The 16758-nt window shown below is 52.4% G+C and overlaps 14 protein-coding genes across 14 annotated transcripts; 8 read left to right on the top strand and 6 right to left on the bottom strand.

Moving 5' to 3' along the window:
* Positions 1–103: 103 nt before the first annotated feature.
* B9G98_01094 (C-1-tetrahydrofolate synthase, mitochondrial) lies at positions 104–2926 on the bottom strand (the record flags this gene model as incomplete). The annotated part of the gene is made up of 1 exon (XM_024807652.1): positions 104–2926. One exon carries the CDS (start codon positions 2924–2926, stop codon positions 104–106), a length of 2823 nt encoding a protein of 940 aa, XP_024663420.1.
* Positions 2927–3103: 177 nt separating this feature from the next.
* B9G98_01095 (hypothetical protein) lies at positions 3104–3472 on the top strand (the record flags this gene model as incomplete). The annotated part of the gene is made up of 1 exon (XM_024807653.1): positions 3104–3472. One exon carries the CDS (start codon positions 3104–3106, stop codon positions 3470–3472), a length of 369 nt encoding a protein of 122 aa, XP_024663421.1.
* Positions 3473–3486: 14 nt separating this feature from the next.
* On the top strand, positions 3487–4995 carry B9G98_01096 (NADH dehydrogenase [ubiquinone] complex I, assembly factor 7; the record flags this gene model as incomplete). Its single annotated transcript, XM_024807654.1, has 1 exon — positions 3487–4995. One exon carries the CDS (start codon positions 3487–3489, stop codon positions 4993–4995), a length of 1509 nt encoding a protein of 502 aa, XP_024663422.1.
* A 38-nt stretch (positions 4996–5033) lies between these two features.
* B9G98_01097 (EKC/KEOPS complex subunit PCC1) lies at positions 5034–5322 on the top strand (the record flags this gene model as incomplete). Its single annotated transcript, XM_024807655.1, has 2 exons — positions 5034–5047; positions 5094–5322. 2 exons carry the CDS (start codon positions 5034–5036, stop codon positions 5320–5322), a joined length of 243 nt encoding a protein of 80 aa, XP_024663423.1.
* Positions 5323–5365: 43 nt separating this feature from the next.
* Positions 5366–6406, top strand: B9G98_01098 (hypothetical protein; the record flags this gene model as incomplete). The annotated part of the gene is made up of 1 exon (XM_024807656.1): positions 5366–6406. One exon carries the CDS (start codon positions 5366–5368, stop codon positions 6404–6406), a length of 1041 nt encoding a protein of 346 aa, XP_024663424.1.
* Positions 6407–6420: 14 nt separating this feature from the next.
* B9G98_01099 (Bifunctional purine biosynthetic protein ADE1) lies at positions 6421–8781 on the bottom strand (the record flags this gene model as incomplete). Its single annotated transcript, XM_024807657.1, has 1 exon — positions 6421–8781. One exon carries the CDS (start codon positions 8779–8781, stop codon positions 6421–6423), a length of 2361 nt encoding a protein of 786 aa, XP_024663425.1.
* Positions 8782–8833: 52 nt separating this feature from the next.
* B9G98_01100 (Diaminohydroxyphosphoribosylamino-pyrimidine deaminase) lies at positions 8834–9544 on the bottom strand (the record flags this gene model as incomplete). The annotated part of the gene is made up of 1 exon (XM_024807658.1): positions 8834–9544. One exon carries the CDS (start codon positions 9542–9544, stop codon positions 8834–8836), a length of 711 nt encoding a protein of 236 aa, XP_024663426.1.
* A 47-nt stretch (positions 9545–9591) lies between these two features.
* Positions 9592–10656, bottom strand: B9G98_01101 (Aspartate-semialdehyde dehydrogenase; the record flags this gene model as incomplete). Its single annotated transcript, XM_024807659.1, has 1 exon — positions 9592–10656. The coding sequence occupies one exon, from the start codon at positions 10654–10656 to the stop codon at positions 9592–9594; it is 1065 nt and encodes a 354-aa protein (XP_024663427.1).
* Positions 10657–10730: 74 nt separating this feature from the next.
* B9G98_01102 (Leucine carboxyl methyltransferase 1) lies at positions 10731–11606 on the top strand (the record flags this gene model as incomplete). Its single annotated transcript, XM_024807660.1, has 1 exon — positions 10731–11606. The coding sequence occupies one exon, from the start codon at positions 10731–10733 to the stop codon at positions 11604–11606; it is 876 nt and encodes a 291-aa protein (XP_024663428.1).
* Positions 11607–12208: 602 nt separating this feature from the next.
* On the bottom strand, positions 12209–13309 carry B9G98_01103 (NADH dehydrogenase [ubiquinone] complex I, assembly factor 7; the record flags this gene model as incomplete). Its single annotated transcript, XM_024807661.1, has 1 exon — positions 12209–13309. One exon carries the CDS (start codon positions 13307–13309, stop codon positions 12209–12211), a length of 1101 nt encoding a protein of 366 aa, XP_024663429.1.
* A 335-nt stretch (positions 13310–13644) lies between these two features.
* On the top strand, positions 13645–14481 carry B9G98_01104 (4,5-DOPA dioxygenase extradiol; the record flags this gene model as incomplete). Its single annotated transcript, XM_024807662.1, has 1 exon — positions 13645–14481. The coding sequence occupies one exon, from the start codon at positions 13645–13647 to the stop codon at positions 14479–14481; it is 837 nt and encodes a 278-aa protein (XP_024663430.1).
* A 35-nt stretch (positions 14482–14516) lies between these two features.
* Positions 14517–15365, bottom strand: B9G98_01105 (tRNA (carboxymethyluridine(34)-5-O)-methyltransferase; the record flags this gene model as incomplete). Its single annotated transcript, XM_024807663.1, has 3 exons — positions 14517–14539; positions 14587–15127; positions 15168–15365. 3 exons carry the CDS (start codon positions 15363–15365, stop codon positions 14517–14519), a joined length of 762 nt encoding a protein of 253 aa, XP_024663431.1.
* Positions 15366–15427: 62 nt separating this feature from the next.
* Positions 15428–15778, top strand: B9G98_01106 (54S ribosomal protein L34, mitochondrial; the record flags this gene model as incomplete). The annotated part of the gene is made up of 1 exon (XM_024807664.1): positions 15428–15778. One exon carries the CDS (start codon positions 15428–15430, stop codon positions 15776–15778), a length of 351 nt encoding a protein of 116 aa, XP_024663432.1.
* A 128-nt stretch (positions 15779–15906) lies between these two features.
* On the top strand, positions 15907–16758 carry B9G98_01107 (54S ribosomal protein L1, mitochondrial; the record flags this gene model as incomplete). The annotated part of the gene is made up of 1 exon (XM_024807665.1): positions 15907–16758. One exon carries the CDS (start codon positions 15907–15909, stop codon positions 16756–16758), a length of 852 nt encoding a protein of 283 aa, XP_024663433.1.

Raw genomic sequence — 16758 nt, forward strand, 5'->3', positions numbered from 1 at the left:
CTTGGAAGCACCTGATGGTTACATACTGTAAGTGTAGTGGTGAGCGATCTGCTCCTTTCCCAGAAAATTAATTAAAAGTCTATAAAATAGAGCTGGAACAGGATTAGAACATGCCATCAATTTGGCCGTCGGGGGATACCTCAATGTTCATGTAGCCAGGCAACGTAGGGAGACCAGGAATAGTCATGATTTCGGCTGCCAAAGCATAGAGATAGCCGGCACCCGAAGACACCTTGATATCACGAATAGGAACAACAAAATCGGTGGGCACACCACGGAGTTTGGGGTCATGAGACAAAGAGTACTGGGTCTTAGCAATGCACACAGGAAGATTGCCAAAGCCCTGGGCCTCGTACTCGGCGAGCTTTTTCTTGGCCAGATCACTGAGCTCAACACCCTTGGCGCCGTACATCTTGCGGGCAATTGCGTTCAGCTTCTCTTCAGCAGTCGTGTTCAGATTGTACACAAACTTGACCTCGTCGTGAATAGTAGATGTGACATGCATCACTGCTTTAGCGAGATCGATTGCTCCAGCACCGCCCTTCTCCCAGTGTTTAGACACCACAGCGTCAGCGGCACCTGCGGCAATAGCAGCCTTGCGGATAACTTGGTGTTCGGCGTCAGTATCGTGGATGAAGTGGTTAATGGCAACGACAACAGGACGGCCAAACGACGAAGCGTTGGCAATTTGCTTTGCGAGGTTAGCACATCCCTTGGCAACAAGCTCAGTATCCTCCTCTGTGTAGGCCTTGGGAAGAGGAGCACCAGGCTTGACCTCAGGACCACCACCGTGCAACTTCAGGGCACGAACGGTAGCAACAATGACAACGCAGTCAGGCACCAAACCAGAGGATCGGCACTTGATGTCGAAAAAGCGTTCACCACCCATTGTGAAATCAAAACCAGCCTCAGTGATAACATAGCCCGGCTCTGGACGCAAAGCATCAGTGCCAGCAAGTTTCAGGGCAACCTTATCTGCCAGTACACTACTGGCACCAATAGAAATATTGGCAAATGGACCAGCGTGCACCAAAACCGGCGTACCCTCGAGACTCTGCATAAGATTGGGTTTAATCGCATCCTTCATGAGAGCACACATGGCACCGGCAGCGCCGATATCCTCAGCAGTGATGGGTTCTCCATCCTTCGATGAGCCCACAGTTATACGGCCAAGACGCTCACGCATGTCCTCAAGAGAGTCGCTGAGTGCCAAAATAGCCATACACTCTGAAGCGACAGAAATGTCGAATCCTGTTTCCCGGGTCAGACCCTTCTCAGTGGGGGCCTCACCAATGGTAATACCACGAAGGTGACGGTCATTGCAGTCTACCACACGCTTCCAGGTGATGGTATCATGGTCAAAGTCCAACCTGACCAGTTTTCTAACCTGTTCAGGAATCAATTCCTCGGGTGCACAATCCGGTAGACCAAGCTTTTTCCAGCGGTGTTGCATAACACTGTTCAGTTTTCCGCCAGGGATCAGACGCCTGAGTAAACCCTTATCGGTCTGGGTCTGTTCGTGGAAAATACGCGTGTCAATAGCCGCAGCAAGCAAGTTATTGGCTGCAGTAACTGCATGAATGTCACCGGTGATGTGAAGGTTGAACTCGTCCATGGGGATAACTTGAGCGTAACCACCACCGGCGGCACCACCTTTAATACCAAAAGTAGGACCCATAGAAGGCTGCCGAAGATTGGCAATTGACAGCTTGCCAAGGTTACCTAGAGCTTGGGTCAAACCCATGGTTGTTGTAGACTTGCCTTCACCCAATGGCGTAGGGGTAATTCCGGCAACCAAAATGTATCGACCGTTCTTGCGATCTTTCAGTCTGTCCAGAACGGAGAGGTCGATCTTGCCTTTATAGCGGCCATAGGGCTCAAAGTCACTCTGGCTCAGATCAAGATCGCTAGCGATCTCTGTGATCAGCTTGGGCTCGACGGAGCGAGAAATTTCGATATCGCTAGGAACCGGGGTCTGGGGCTTGATTGTGATGAGATTGACTTCGGTCTTTGAGCGGTTCTCATAATAATATTTTGCAGCCTTCACGACGTTTTCCATTAGCATGGCCACAGTCATAGGACCTACACCACCCGGCACTGGGGTCAGATACGAGGCCTTTTCAGCAGCTGACGGATCGACATCGCCAACAAGACGGTGACCGCTCTTCTTGCTCTCGTCGGGAATCACGTTGATGCCAACGTCAATGACAACAGCACCAGGCTTGATCCAGTCGCCCTTGATGTAGTTTGCACGGCCCAGTGCTGCTACAACGATGTCGGCCTCACGGATGTAATCTGCGAGACCAAGGGTGTGACGATGGCACACTGTGACCGTGGCATCGGCGTGTCGGAGAAGAGACGACACAGGGGTACCCACGATGTCTGAGCGGCCAACGACGACAGCCTTCTTTCCGCGGAGGTCCATCTTGGTTTCTTTCAAGAGCTTCATGACACCAGCAGGAGTGCAGGGAACAAAACGAGGAGAGCCCGAGCGTTTTGCCAGCTCGCCCATGTTGACGGCAGAGAACCCATCGACGTCCTTGGACGCAGCCACCAGATTGGTGATCCGCTCTTCGTTGATGTGCTTTGGCAGAGGCATTTGCACCAGCACACCGTGCACCTTGATGTCGTCGTTGAGACGCTCGATCTCAGCAACCAGCTGACGCTCCTTGGTGTCCTCAGGAAGCTTGATCACTTTGCAATCAATGCCCGAGTCCCGAGCAGCCTTGAGCTTTGCATTAACGTAGGTGGTCGAGTCCGGGCGCTCGCCGACCTGAACAATAGTCAAACTGGGTCTGAAATCGGGGAAAAGCGTTGAGCGAATATTCACGATCTTGTTTTTGGCATCCTCGCGCACCTGCTGGGCGATAGCCTTGCCATTGAGTAGGTGGATTTCTCTAATCCAGGCCCGCCGTAACGGCTGCATCTGTCTGAAACGAAACATTGAGAAACCAAAGTCAATCCAACCCCGTTAGTACCGTGTAAATTAGGTAGCTATCTTTTTTTATGTCATACCAGTTTTTTTTCGGATCTGCATGAGTCAAAAAAAAATCCGACTTTCCATACCCACCACTCCCCCCGAGCGTGGTTATAGTAATAGCGCATGCCCAAGAGCCGAGTAGACAAAAGCCGCATTCTTGCGCAGTTCCGGGGCGCCAAAGCGCGAAGGTCACCGGAGACGAAGCCACGATTCAAGCAGAAGATCGACGAGCAACTCAGTGAGGCACCAGGCACGGGGCGGCAGGGACCGATAGGCGAGCTTATCTCAACGCGTTCTGCCATGCTGAAGATCTCTGGTCCGCCGCCCGACGCAATTGCGGTTGCTGCGCCGCAAAACAGGGCCAGATGGAACAGCCACGTCGACGTGTGTGGTTCTGATTTCTATATTGCTCTTGACGCTGGCGCCGCCCGCGACTATTGCTACTGCTACGGCCCGGGTATCTTTATTTATTGCAAGCAATTTCTAAGCTGAGGTTGACTGGGAGGATGCGAAGGTCGATTTTGCCAAAAACGCTGATCCGGCACGCTCATACGCAGTCTCCGAAAAGAACGGTGCCAAAGTTCAGTGGACGAGGCAAGTTCAATCCTGAAACCCAGGAACACGACTATGTGCAGGAGCACGACTACACTGTCACGCCGTACACCTACTCGTACCTGGCTTCAGACAACATGGAGCAGTTTGAACGGTTTCCTTTGCTGTCAAATTTGACACTGTACAAACGGAAAACCAGGCCTGTCAAGTCGAGAATGCTTGCTCGGGACTTCATCGACGACAGTTTGTACAACCCCCACTATGGGTATTTCGCGAAAACAGCCGAGATTTTCAGTCCAGACTCACCCTTCCGATTCAAGGAAATGGCTAATATCGACGACTTTCTCGACGAGTGGTCCGAGGAGTACAAACGGGCTTCTGCAGACAAGGATCTGAACGCTTCAGAAGTCGCCAAAAATCAGCTAGACAAGCTGCTAGCCGAGAAACGGACGGCAAAAGTAAATCGCCAAGTCTGGCATACTCCCACAGAGCTGTTCCACCCTTATTACGGACAAGCTTTGGCCAGATACATCGTAGGTCAGTTCAGATCGCAGGCAGACCGGAGCGAGCTAGTGCTCTACGAGATGGGTGCCGGTAACGGTACATTGATGGTGGATATTCTAGACTTTTTACGGGACAATGAGCCGGAAATTTATGCCAAAACCCACTACAATATTATTGAAATCAGTGCGAGCCTGGCGTTGAAGCAAAACGTACACAGTGCTGGTCACCGTGATCGCGTAACAGTTACGAACCAGTCGGTTTTTGAGTGGTCCAAACGCGATGAGCGGCCGTGCTTTTTTATTGCTCTGGAAGTCTGGGACAATTTTGCTCATGATTGTATCCGATACGACAACACAACCAACCAACCGCACCAGGCATATGTGGTGGTCGATGGCAACGGCGACTTTACTCAGGTCTACTCCGATAGACTTGACAGCCTAGCCAGCCAGTTCTTCAGTCTCCGTGAAAAAATCAACTATAAGCCCACTCTCCAGCTAGGTATCCACCCCTTGCAAAAGCCTCGCTTGTTACGCCAGTTGAAAAACTCGGTTTACTCTTTCCATGGCAACCTGAGCTCTCCCGAATATATCCCCACGCGATACTTGCAGTTTCTGAATGTCTTAAATGCCAAGTTTCCCAACCACAAGCTACTTGCGTCTGACTTTACCAACTTTGATGAACACATCTCGGGATACTGTGCTCCAGTTATTCAAACGTTCATGGAGGGCATGCCGATCACAATTCCAACCTATATGGCTTTACAGGGCTTTTTCGATATCATGTTTCCTACCGATTTCACTTTTGCTGCACAGCTTTATGAGCAGGTGTGCAATCGTAAAGCAATTGCGACCTCGCATGGTGATTTTTTGAAGAACTGGGCAAGCAAAGAAACCTCTACTCGAACCGGTGAAGACCCCATGCTGTCTTTTTACCGCAATACTGCATTTTTAACGTCGTAGATCTTGTGCATAAATCTCGAAACCATCACCACTTAGTCATGGATCAATCACTGTAGGTATAGAAGAGCTATATGAAGGGCTTTGGACTAACATTTCAGCGTCGTAGAGATCCCTTTTGAGACATCCGAACAAGCTAAAGCGGTGTACAATGCTATTTTCCCCGACTCGGAGCTGAAACCAGACGAGATCACCAGAAAAACCACCCAAGAAGATCGCAAGCTCGTAGTCGAGTTCAGGGCCAAAAGCGAGCGAAGTCTGCGGGTGGGTGTCAACAGTTTTATGGACACACTCGCCCTTTCCGTAGAATGCGTTGATTCTTTTGCCTAATATTTAATATACATCCTCTGTAGTCCCTCTGAACATTTTAGTCATGTCCGAAACACTGTTTGGCACTGCGGTTGCCAGTGTCACGGCTTCGGTTGTCGAGTCGTGCGTCACATATCCGCTCGAGTATCTCAAGGTGCGTGAGCAGATTGCGATTCGTCCACTTGGAATGGCCGAGAAGTTTAGAGTGCCCAACTACACTTCGGTTTTCTACAAGGGCTCGTCGGCCCTTATTCTGGGCTCGGCAGTCAAAACGATGGTTCGCTTCCGCGTATACAACTGGGCAACAAAGTTCATGACCGAAAGCTCTAGTGGCAAGCCATCTGCAATTGCTAGTGCAGGCCAAATGGCGGTTGCGGGTATTTTGACTGGCATTGCCGAGTCGGTGATTTTGGTCCCTTTTGAAAGCGTCAAGACCACCATGATTGAGTCTAGTGCCTTGGGTAAAGGTTATGCTGAAGGGAGCTTGCCTGTTCCTGGCTCTAAAGGCACAGAGGCCGCTTTCAAGACTACCACCACGCCGCGACCGGTTTCTTCAAACGCGGGAACTAAGCGGCCTCGTCAGATTCGACCCCAGATTGCCGTCATGCCGCAGAACTCACTTTACGAAGTGTCTGAAGCGCAAGGATTCTTGAGAACGGCCCAGAAAATGTACAGCGATCGCGGTGTTCGCGCATTCTGGCAAGGCTTTAATCCTACAATCTTAAGGCAGATTGCAAACTCCTCGTTGAATTTCACAACTTACAATTTCCTGCGGCAGATTTTCACCCCTAATGAAGAAGTTATTGGCCTCACACCTCTTGTCGCTCTCACAGGAATCACTGGCTTGGTGCAGGCGCTGGCCACTCAGCCTATTGACGTGATCAAGTCGCGTATGCAAACTACAAACGGTCTCAAGCTCTATGGAAACTCATTGTTGTGCGCCTATCGTATTTATAGTGAAGAAGGCGTGGCAAGACTCTGGGCAGGTGTTTTCCCCCGCTGGCTACGTATTTGGCTCTCTGGAGGTATCATGTTTGTTGTTTACGAGCAGTCGAACCGTCACATTCAATCCCTGATGAAGGAAAATCCATTCGCATGGAAGTAAATAAACTTAATTAACTAGACTATATTTTGGTACCAGCCCTCGGTGTTGGTCAATGTGCATACACCACTGCCCTTGACGAGACGACCGATCTCATAAACGCTTTCGGTCTTGGAGAAAGTAGCCTTGACAGCCTCGGCTTGCTCCTTCTTGACTACCACAACCATACCGATGCCCATGTTGAGAGTCTTGGAAATGTCCTTGACAGGAACGTTACCCGCCTTGCCCAGCCAGCTGAACACAGGAGGCAGAGGCCACGTCTTGACATCGACGACGGCATCCAGAGTCTTGGGGAGAATGCGGGGCACGTTCTCAACCAGACCACCACCGGTGATGTGAGCAAGGGCAACAACGCCGCCCTGGTTCGGCTGGCGAATAACCTCCAGAATAGACTTGACGTAAATGCGAGTGGGGGTGAGCAAAGACTCGCCAGCACTCGTCTTAGGGTCCCAGGGAGCTTTGTCGGTGAACTGAACGTTTTTCACCTCAAGAATACGGCGAACAAGAGAAAAGCCATTGGAGTGGATGCCAGCCGAAGCTAGACCCAGGAGAACGTCGCCCTCAGCGAGCTCATTTAGACGAGGCAAAACCTGGTCACGCTCAACAGCACCAACACAAGTACCGTTAGCGTCGTAGTCGTTACCGGTATAGAGACCAGGCATCTCAGCCGTCTCACCGCCAACCAGGGCACAGCCGGCGTCGACACAGCCATCAGCAACACCTGAAACAAAGCCTGCGGCAACTTCAGGGCGCAGTTTACCACTGGCAAAGTAGTCGAGGAAGAACAGGGGCTCAGCGCCTTGGACAACCAGATCATTGACACTCATGGCCACGAGATCGATACCAACAGTGTTGTGGATATCCATGCTCTGTGCAATCATAAGCTTGGTACCAACACCATCGGTAGCACCCACCAGGAGGGGGTCTTTGTAGCCGCAAGCTTTGAGATCGAAAAGACCACCAAAGCCGCCGATCTCAGCGTCAGCACCAGCCCGCTTGGTAGAGGCGACCTTGGCCTTGATCTGCTCAACAAACTTGTTACCAGCATCAACGGAAACACCAGCACTTTCGTAAGTAATCGCCTGCGCAGAAGCAGCAGCATCGGCAGCCTTGAATGCACGGTGAGCGATATCGGTGCGGAAGTAACGGTTGGAGAACTTGACAGCATCGACCCCGCGGTAAGCATCATCAACTGCCGCACGAAGTGTAGGGGCAACGGCAGAAACAGCAATAACACGACCACCATTTGTGACGACCTTGTCGCCAACTGCCTTGGTACCGGCATGGAAAACTTGGGCATTCTCAGGCAGAGAACCAATGGTGATTTCGTCACCTTTGGGGTAGTTGCCAGGATATCCGCCCGCAGCCAAAACAACAGTAGCAGCATAACCAGGGTCAATCTCGACGTCAACGGCGTCCAGACGGTGCTCAGCCGCAGCCAGCATGATCTCAGCCAAGTCGGTCTTTAACAGACCAAGGACGGTCTGGGTCTCGGGATCACCGAAACGAACATTATACTCCAGAACCTGAGGGCCCTTTTTAGTGAGCATGATGCCGACAAAAAGAACACCAACAAACGGGAAGCCATCCTTGCGCATACCCTTGATAGACGGCTGAAGGATGGTTTGACGGATCTGCTCAATAATTGCCGGAGTGGCAACGGGAGCAGGGGCATAAGCACCCATACCACCAGTATTGAGACCAGTATCGCCATTGCCAGCCCGCTTGTGGTCCTGAGCAGGAGGAAGATCGATGATAGTGTAGCCATCGCTGAGGGCGAGGATCGAAAGCTCATCACCCTCGAGGCACTCTTCGACGACAACTTCGTCACCAGCGTCACCGAATTCCTTGTCCTTCATAACCTGTTCAAGAGCGGCGTAGGCCTCCTCTTTGGTCTCGGGCATCAAGACGCCCTTTCCAGCCGCCAAACCAGACGCCTTGATCACGACCTTGTGGTCCACGCTGGCCACATACTGCTTGGCCTTTTCGAAATCAGTAAAGTTCTGGAATGCAGCCGTAGGGATGTTGTGCTTGGCCATGAAATCTTTTGAAAACGTCTTGGAGCCCTCCATGCGAGCAGCTGCCTCGCTCGGACCAAAGACAGGAATGCCCACATTCGTGAACTTGGTAGTGACGCCCTCAACCAATGGCTGCTCCGGGCCGGGAACTACCAGTTTGACGTTGTTTTTCACTGCAAACTCAACAAGAGCATCGAAATCTGCCTTGGAAGAGCCAATCTGCAGATTCTCTGCTTTGCTTAAATTGGCAGTACCTCCGTTGCCAGGAGCAACAAAGATCTTTTCAACCAGCGGCGACTGGTTGAGCTTCCAGGCAAGAGCATGCTCGCGGCCGCCGTTGCCAATCAAAAGAACATTCATTTCCTGAAAAAAAAAAATTGGGCAGTTAGTCAGATGCAAGGTGACGAAAAGCTCATGCAGGTCCTATAATGGGTGGATCCAGTACGGATAATAAATAGATACCAACGCCAGGTAAGGCGTCGAAATACTCAATTTTGTAGTGTTTGGAAAATTTGGTCAGAGCAGTTTCGAGGACCTGCTCGTCTCGGAGTTGAACAACGATGATTGTGGGACAGGGGCCTACGCACTGTTGCACGCTTTGGATGCCCTGAATGAGCGGTTTGATGAGAAAGAAGTTGTAAATTGTGTCGACGGCAACAATTACCGGCTGAGAATCAAAAGTGTGCGCAAACTCGTGCTCCTCCCAGTCGAATTCAGCAACGTCGACGTTGGTGATGGACGCAGTATTTTTCTTGGCCAGCTTGATCAGAGCTTTCTGATCGGTAGCCAGCCAGGGTTGTCCGGTTTTGGGAGCAAGCAGGCGGGCCAAGGCACCAGTTCCACTGCCCAATTCAACCACTGGGTTGTTGAAAATCAAGTCGTGCAGCGGGTTGGCCGAATGATGCTGAACCCACTCGGCGAACTTGGGGGTAGCGCCCCAAACTACTGCGCCGGTGCTTTTTTCATGCAAAAGCGAGGGCGATTGGACTATCTCTATTTCGTCATCTCCGTCCTCGAGCACTAGACAATCGCCACGATCGATGATCCCGAGCCCGCTCTCCCTTTTGCCCGTCGCTAGCTCCCATATGTGGTCCTCGATCTCGAAAGGGCTGATTATGGTCATGTGCTTACTTTATATGGAGAGAAAAGTGTGAATGTCTTTTATTTGATTTAGATGATGTTTTTGGCTTTAAGAAGTTCTGCAATGAGAATGCCCGAGCCAGCGGCGCCGAGAACTGTGTTGTGCGACAGACAAACAAACTTGTAATCGAGAACCTCGTCGTCACGTAGCCGGCCGCAGGACACAGTGTAACCGTTGCCTGTGTCGCGATCCAGGCGTGGTTGGGGGCGATCGGGTTGATCCAAGTAAACAATTGCATGCTCGGGCGCCGATTTGCACTTGAGAAGCTCGCACTGGCTCTGGTACTCCCGCCATGTCGCAATGATCTCCTCCTTGGAGGGCTTATTCTTGGCAAACTTGATGGACACAGAGGCAGTGTGGCCATCGATAACAGCAACTCGCGTAGTGGTGGCCGAGATCTTGAACTCATCCTGGGGGATATGCAGGAACGTGCCGGTAGACGCATCGACGTCGCCCAGAATCTTGCGGGGCTCCATCTCGAGCTTGTCCTCCTCGCTGCCAATATATGGAACCAAATTGTCCAGGACGTCCATGCTGCTAACGCCAGGACTGAACCCAGCACCTGAAACGGCTTGCATAGTGGTGACCATCATGTGGGAGATGGGACCGAACTTTTCTTGCAGCGCCTTTAGCGGAACAACCAGGCCAGCAGTGGAACAATTAGAAATACAGATGTGGATGCCCTTGGACTTGTCGTGGTTGGCAAGATGGTCGAGGTGCTCGGGGTTCGCCGTGGGCACCACTAGAGGCACCTGCGGGTGTTGGCGGTAGTTTTTGGCGTTGGAAATAACATTGATTCCGTGGTTGACAAACTCCTCCTCGATGTCACCGGCAACATCACTGTCCAGACCACTGAAAACAACGTCGCAGGAAGTAAAGTGCACGGCACTGCACTCGTGCACCGTCAGGCCGGAGCTCTGCGCCGGAATCGGCTTGGTCTGCTTCCAGGCGACAACGTCACCGTAGGCGCGGCCAGAAGACCGCTTCGAGGCACCCAATGCCACTAGCTCGAACTCTGGGTTCTCTTCAAGTAACAAAATAAACCGCTGGCCAACCGAGCCAGTAGCTCCTAACACTCCTGCCTTGATCGCCATGGATGAAATGAGTCAACTTCCCAAAACCTCGCGGGAAGTTTCTAGCCGTCAGAGGTTACTCAGCGGCAGTGTAGATGGACAGGGCGGTGCAAAGAACCGACCACGATGCCATTGCGTCGAAGCTGTCGGCAGTCAAGCGAGGCTACTACGAGGACGAGTACCTGGAGCTGTTTTGCCCCAGGTTCGAGCCGCGATTGCCCCTGATCAACATCGGCACATGGTGTCGTGTGCGGGCAATTGATCAGGCTATAACCGAGTTTCTCGAGAAAAACACAGAAGGTAAAACCCAAGTTATATCTCTGGGTGCTGGGTCCGACACGAGGCCGTTTCATTTACTGCCAAAGCACCCGAACCTGGTTTACTACGAGATCGATTTCCCGACTCAAGTGCGCAAAAAGGCGGCCATTGTTCGCCGGCACTTGTCTCAGAAGGTGGAATTATGTGATTCGGCGACGCCGGTGACGCTGGAGGGCGATATCAACACGTCAAGGTACCACTTGTTGGGCCAGGACCTGCGGCAGCTTTCGCTGCCTGATCTCGACGAATCGGTGCCCACTCTCATTATTAGCGAGTGCTGTTTATGTTATTTGGCACCTGAAAGCTCACATTTGGTGCTTGAGTACTTTGCATCAAGAGTCGCCCACCTATCTATTGTCCTATACGAGCCCATTGGCCTGGATGACGAGTTTGGACGAGTAATGGCCGAAAACCTCATGATGAGAGGCCTGTGTCTCCCCACATTTCAGAAATTCAGCACACTGGACTCCCAGACATCCCGCCTCAGAGAGCTTGGGCTGACGCACACAATATCCGCCAAAGACATGGAGCAGTACTACAACGACCTGCCCAGTGCAGAGCAGAAACGCATCCACCGGCTGGAGTTTCTGGACGAGGTCGAAGAGATGAATCTCTTACTGAGGCACTACTGTGTTGTGTTTGCTGGAAAATGAAAAGCTAACTAGGTTACAAAAAAATAGTAGTCTAACTAACTTTGACGAGAGCGGTGGGGGCGCTCATAATCGTCACACACACATCAGCGGAAGGTCAATGCCTGGGGACTTAGGCAATGACACAGAAAGCAGTCGAAGTGCTGTAGGGATCAGGCAGGCGCCAGTTGGTCTCTGTGGAGGTGGGGATAGCGGCAATGGGAGCAGACTTCATTGGAATAGTGTTCGTTGTTTGGGATGAGGAATAGAGCCCCTGGCGGTCCTTTTTATAGCTTGTTCTGCTATACTGCACGCTGATTTCGGTGGTTTTGGTGCTGCAGGTGCAAAAGTGTGCATGACACCCGCGAGCCTCGATTTGGGCCTGTCTCGATAATCCACCGGGCAAGTTCAAAAAATAAACTGGTCTTACGCTCTACAAATGGATTTTTTTGTTGTTTGTTGCGACATCCTGACTCGACTCTCCAACATGCCAGTTCAGTTCATTGTGCGCTTCCTGGATAGGAAAGAGGCTCTTGAGTGGATACAGAACTTGCGGGGTGCGGTGCAGGAGCTTTTTTTTCAAAAAAATAAATCAGCTATATACAAATTCGGTGCTAATAAGTGTGCTACTGCTGAAATCCAGTGCTCTCGTGGCCGGTAGAAACGTTCATCACTTTGTAGGTCTTGCCCATGAACTGCATATCTGTAAGACGGTTGTAGGCATCTGCAATGCGTTGTTTACCTTCTGCGGACTGTTGGCTGTTGGCAAGCACAGTTGCTCTGGCTCCAATGCCCATTTGGTGAAGCCAGTCGCCCTGCATAACAGGGCCAAATGAATTGAGAGATTTGAACGAGCTGAAAATGTCTTTCAGGGCCTGGAAGTCGACGTCGGCGGTCAAATCAGAGTCGCCGGGCATATCGTAAGGACTAACCTGCTTGTGCTTGCTGAAGCCACGGAAGGTGTTGACAGGAATAGTTGAGAGAGGACCGTAGTCAATAATTAAAGCTGAGCCGGTGTTGGAGGACAGGGTGTGGCCGATCTCGCGAGCAACCTGCCAGCTTTCGGTGGACAGTTCGATTTCAGAGGTCAGCGGCAGCTTGGTGAACCGGGGCTGAGCAGCTAGAGTTTGGCTCATTAGCGGATTCACGGGCTGCAGCGTGGTCTGAAACTCGTCCTCGGCCTTGTTGAACATAACCATGCGCTCCTGCCATCCTTTTTCAGTCAACTGGAACTGCTGGATGGGCAGTGCGTCGAAAAATTCATGTGCAACAAGATACGTCGGGACTTTGTCTTTGGGGACCTGTCTGGTCATTTCGAACCAATTCAGGTTCAGGCCATAGCGGCCGAGTCGCTGTTTCTGTAGATTCCGCAGCGTGGGACTGGCCTCGACCAGATCAACCGTCTGGATAGCGTTGAAAAAGTCGGGGAAACTTTTGACCGTGCGAAGCAGATCGTCCATGAGGGTTCCGCGACCGGGTCCAAGCTCGGCCAGACGGATTTTTTTCGGACTGCCTTGCTCCATCCACTGCATCAAGATGTTGATTCCCACCAGCTCGCCAAACATCTGCGAGATCTCCGGAGAGGTGATAAAGTCGCCTTTCGATCCAAAGGGGTCTTGCTTGACGTAGTAGCCGTCCGTGGGGTGTGTTAAACATTGCCTCATATAGGTAGAAATGGGTATAGGCCCGTGAGCCTCGATAGCCTGCTTGAGCGAGGTTCGGAGCATGAGATGACGTACTCGGAGATTTCCCCACAAAAAAATAGGCGCGACAGCCAAGAACCCTAAAAGCAAGGTGCTTGCGAAACGTGCTGGAAACACCCGGGATTTACAGGTTTGGCGTGCGTGCTCCCGCCTGTTCGGTCCAGTCACCTGAGACTCTGGGGCTCGGCTATAGATCTCGGGGTTCGATCCGCTGCCTTTGGCCGCCCGCTACTGGCTACCCATTGATTTAACACAACATACATCTATCTACAAACAAGTCACGAGCCATTGCAAGAGCCACATGCACCATCCTGCACTTGGCACCGTTGGACGCTCGAATCCGGGAAGTCGGTCACCCGATGCTGCCTAATTATAAAGACAACCAAGTATGCACAAAGTCCCCAGGAAACATGGTGCGCATGCCAAGTATCTTTGTGGGCCACGGCTCGCCTATGAATGCTATTGCAGAAAATAGCTTGACTAAAGAATGGCTGGCCTTGGCAAATAAACTGCCGCGGCCCAAGGCAATTCTGGCCATATCGGCGCACTGGTACATAAACGGGTTGCAGATCACCAGCAATCTCAGCCCGGAAACGATCCACGACTTCTCGGGCTTCCCCAGACCATTGTACGAGCAGGAATATCCCGCGCCGGGCTCGCCTGATTTGGTGAAACGAGTACAGAGTCTGGTGCCCGGGGTCGCTCCGAGCGACCGCTGGGGCCTGGATCACGGAAGCTGGTCAGTTCTCAAGCACATGTACCCCGACGCAGATATCCCTGTTGTCCAGCTGAGCATCGACAAAACACGGCCCGACGCGTTCCATTACGAATTGGGCCGCCAGCTCGCTCCGTTGCGTGACGAGGGTGTGCTGATTTTCTGCAGCGGAAACATCGTGCACAACTTTGCCGAACTCGATTGGGAATCCAAGCTCAGCCCGACCCCGTCGGCCGCATGGGCTCAGGACTTTGTCTCGTTTGTCAAAGAGAACCTCGCGTTCACTGGCGACAGCTCGTCGCATCCTATTGTCAACTGGCGTCAGCACCCGCTGGGTCCGCGGGCGAATCCTTCTCCAGACCACATGCTACCTCTTCTGTATGCTATGGGTAGCTACAACGGTTCGGAGCCTGTCTCAACCCACACAGATTTTTGGGAGCTTGGAACACTGGCTATGCTCAGCGTGGTTTATGGCCAGTAGCCACACACCACCAGTTGTCTTTCTCGTATCCGCTTTCAATAATATAGCCGCCCGCGGCCTCCACATTATCTTCCAGCTCGCCCTTTCTGTATAAATGATAATAACGTTGCACGACTTTTCCTGAATCGTGGTTGTCGACCCAGGGCACCATGACGTCCTGATCCATACCTTCATGCCATCCCCGGCGGCTTTTCTCCTGCTCTAGTGCCCATACATAAATAAGACATTCTCCGTGGGTACTCAGCGTCTCCAGCACCGCTTTGACAGCGGCTATACGGCGTTCTGGAGTGCTAAAGTGGTGGACTACGGCAATCGAAATTGCAAAGTCAAACCTACCCCGGCAGTACGCCGTATGCATTCCGTCACCTCTGAAAACATCATTGGCGCTTACCATCGCTCGCTCGCTGGCAATACTAGTCAGATTCTCCGACCGATCACTGCCAATAGTAAACACCTGCGGGTACCTGAGATATTTGCCGTTCCCACCACCGATATCACACCCAACGGCGCCCGTGGGCCTTGACTTTAAGAACGAATCGACTTTGGGCCATGGCTTGTACCTTGTGCTGGAGAAATGATGGGCAATCTGCTCGTACACCTTGTGAACATGTTCGTCCTCCATGTAAGCAGAAGAAATATAAATATACTAAACGAGGAGATGACCTCCGGCTATAAACCTACTCTACAACAGCGTCCTCCGGGCCATTACTGGGCGGCTTTTCCTCGCTACGCTGGGGAGGTAACCCCCGGAGATCGCGCTGCACACGCTCAAGCTGATTGGCGACACTGTCGTGGAGCAGGGAGGAATCAAGGTCCGACAGAATCTGTTCAGCAGCGTCATTGGTCACTGGAACGGTCTTTGTAACGTGAATCACTGTGGCCATTGTCAAGGTTTGTCGACTTTTAGTGAACTAACAAAAAAAGTTTCACTGACTAACCCGATTCAATGTTCCGTTTGGTTTCGCGGCTTGGTGTTAAGCAGTTCTCGACCATCGCGAGGCCGCTGGCTCGGCCCCAAATTCTCAATAAACAGGCCGCAGTGTGTGTAGTCCCTCGTGCTCACGCCGCTGCGCCTATGGAGACCGTCGGCGTGCCTATGGCTACTCCCACTCTCAGCCTGCTTGGCCAGATGGGCATGCTCGGCCAGCTGCGCTTCAAATCTCGCGGTAACACCTACCAGCCCTCCATGATTCGCCGCAAACGCCGTGCTGGCTTCCTTGCTCGCCTTCGCACAAAGGGCGGCCGTAAAATCCTCGCCCGTCGTCGGGCCAAGGGCCGCTGGTTCCTGACCTACTAATGTACATAACTTTATTAACAAGGTATCTTTTCCCTCATAAACCGTCTCTTTATCCCGGCCGTGCTTGATTTTCCACTCCGCTTTCCTGCGTTTTAACCTCCAGCCTAGCTGACCAATTTTTTCATCAGATGCTGTCGATAGTACGGACGCCGACCCGGGTGGCTGCTCAGCCGTTTGTGCGGTTTGCGAGCAAGAAGGCCGGCAAGAAAACGGCAGAGGCACCCAAGGTTGATCAGAGACAGGTCGCTGCGCAGCGCGAGCGCGAGCAGAAGCGGCTACAGCAGAAGCGCGACAGCCAGCGGGCCATCAACAGCCTGCGCGACGAGGCAAAGCGCTCACTGCAGCTGCCCCACTCCATGGACATTCAAACTGCCTTGCGCTATATTCGTGCTGCCGAGGTTGGCCGCCCTGCTCATGCGACAACCCTTACTTTGTGCATGCGAATCGTCGCTGAAAAGGGCGCCGCCAAGCTCGCAGGCACCTGCCGGCTGCCCAAGCCCCTGGACGAGGAAATCATTGCCGTGGTCACTAACGACAGTGCTCTTGCTGAAGAGGCCCGCCAGGCGGGTGCTTCAGTCGTCGGTGGTGACGATCTCATCACTGCCATTCAGGAGGGCCGTGAGCCGGCGTTCGACAGACTCTATGCTACGCCTGAGATCATGTCCCGTCTTGGCCAAGTCGCCCGTATTCTCGGTCCGCGTGGTCTCATGCCCAACGCCAAGCGCGGCACCGTCACCAGCGAGATCGGTGCTGCCATCTCCGCCGCCCGCGGCGAAATGTCTTTCAAGCAGAGCGAAACTATGCTGCTTCTGCCTATTGGCCGCGCCTCTTTCACAGACGCAGAGATCGTTCGTAATATCCTCACAGCTACCAACCGGGTTCGAGAACTTCTTGCCCAGTCGCAGGCATCCAAAACAGGCTACATCGGCCGCACTCTTCTCACATCTACGTCCTCTCCGAGCATTGTTATTGAGGTTTAA

Source organism: Wickerhamiella sorbophila (assembly GCF_002251995.1).
Source record: "Wickerhamiella sorbophila strain DS02 chromosome Unknown contig1, whole genome shotgun sequence".
Taxonomy (NCBI): Eukaryota; Fungi; Ascomycota; class Dipodascomycetes; order Dipodascales; family Trichomonascaceae; genus Wickerhamiella; species Wickerhamiella sorbophila.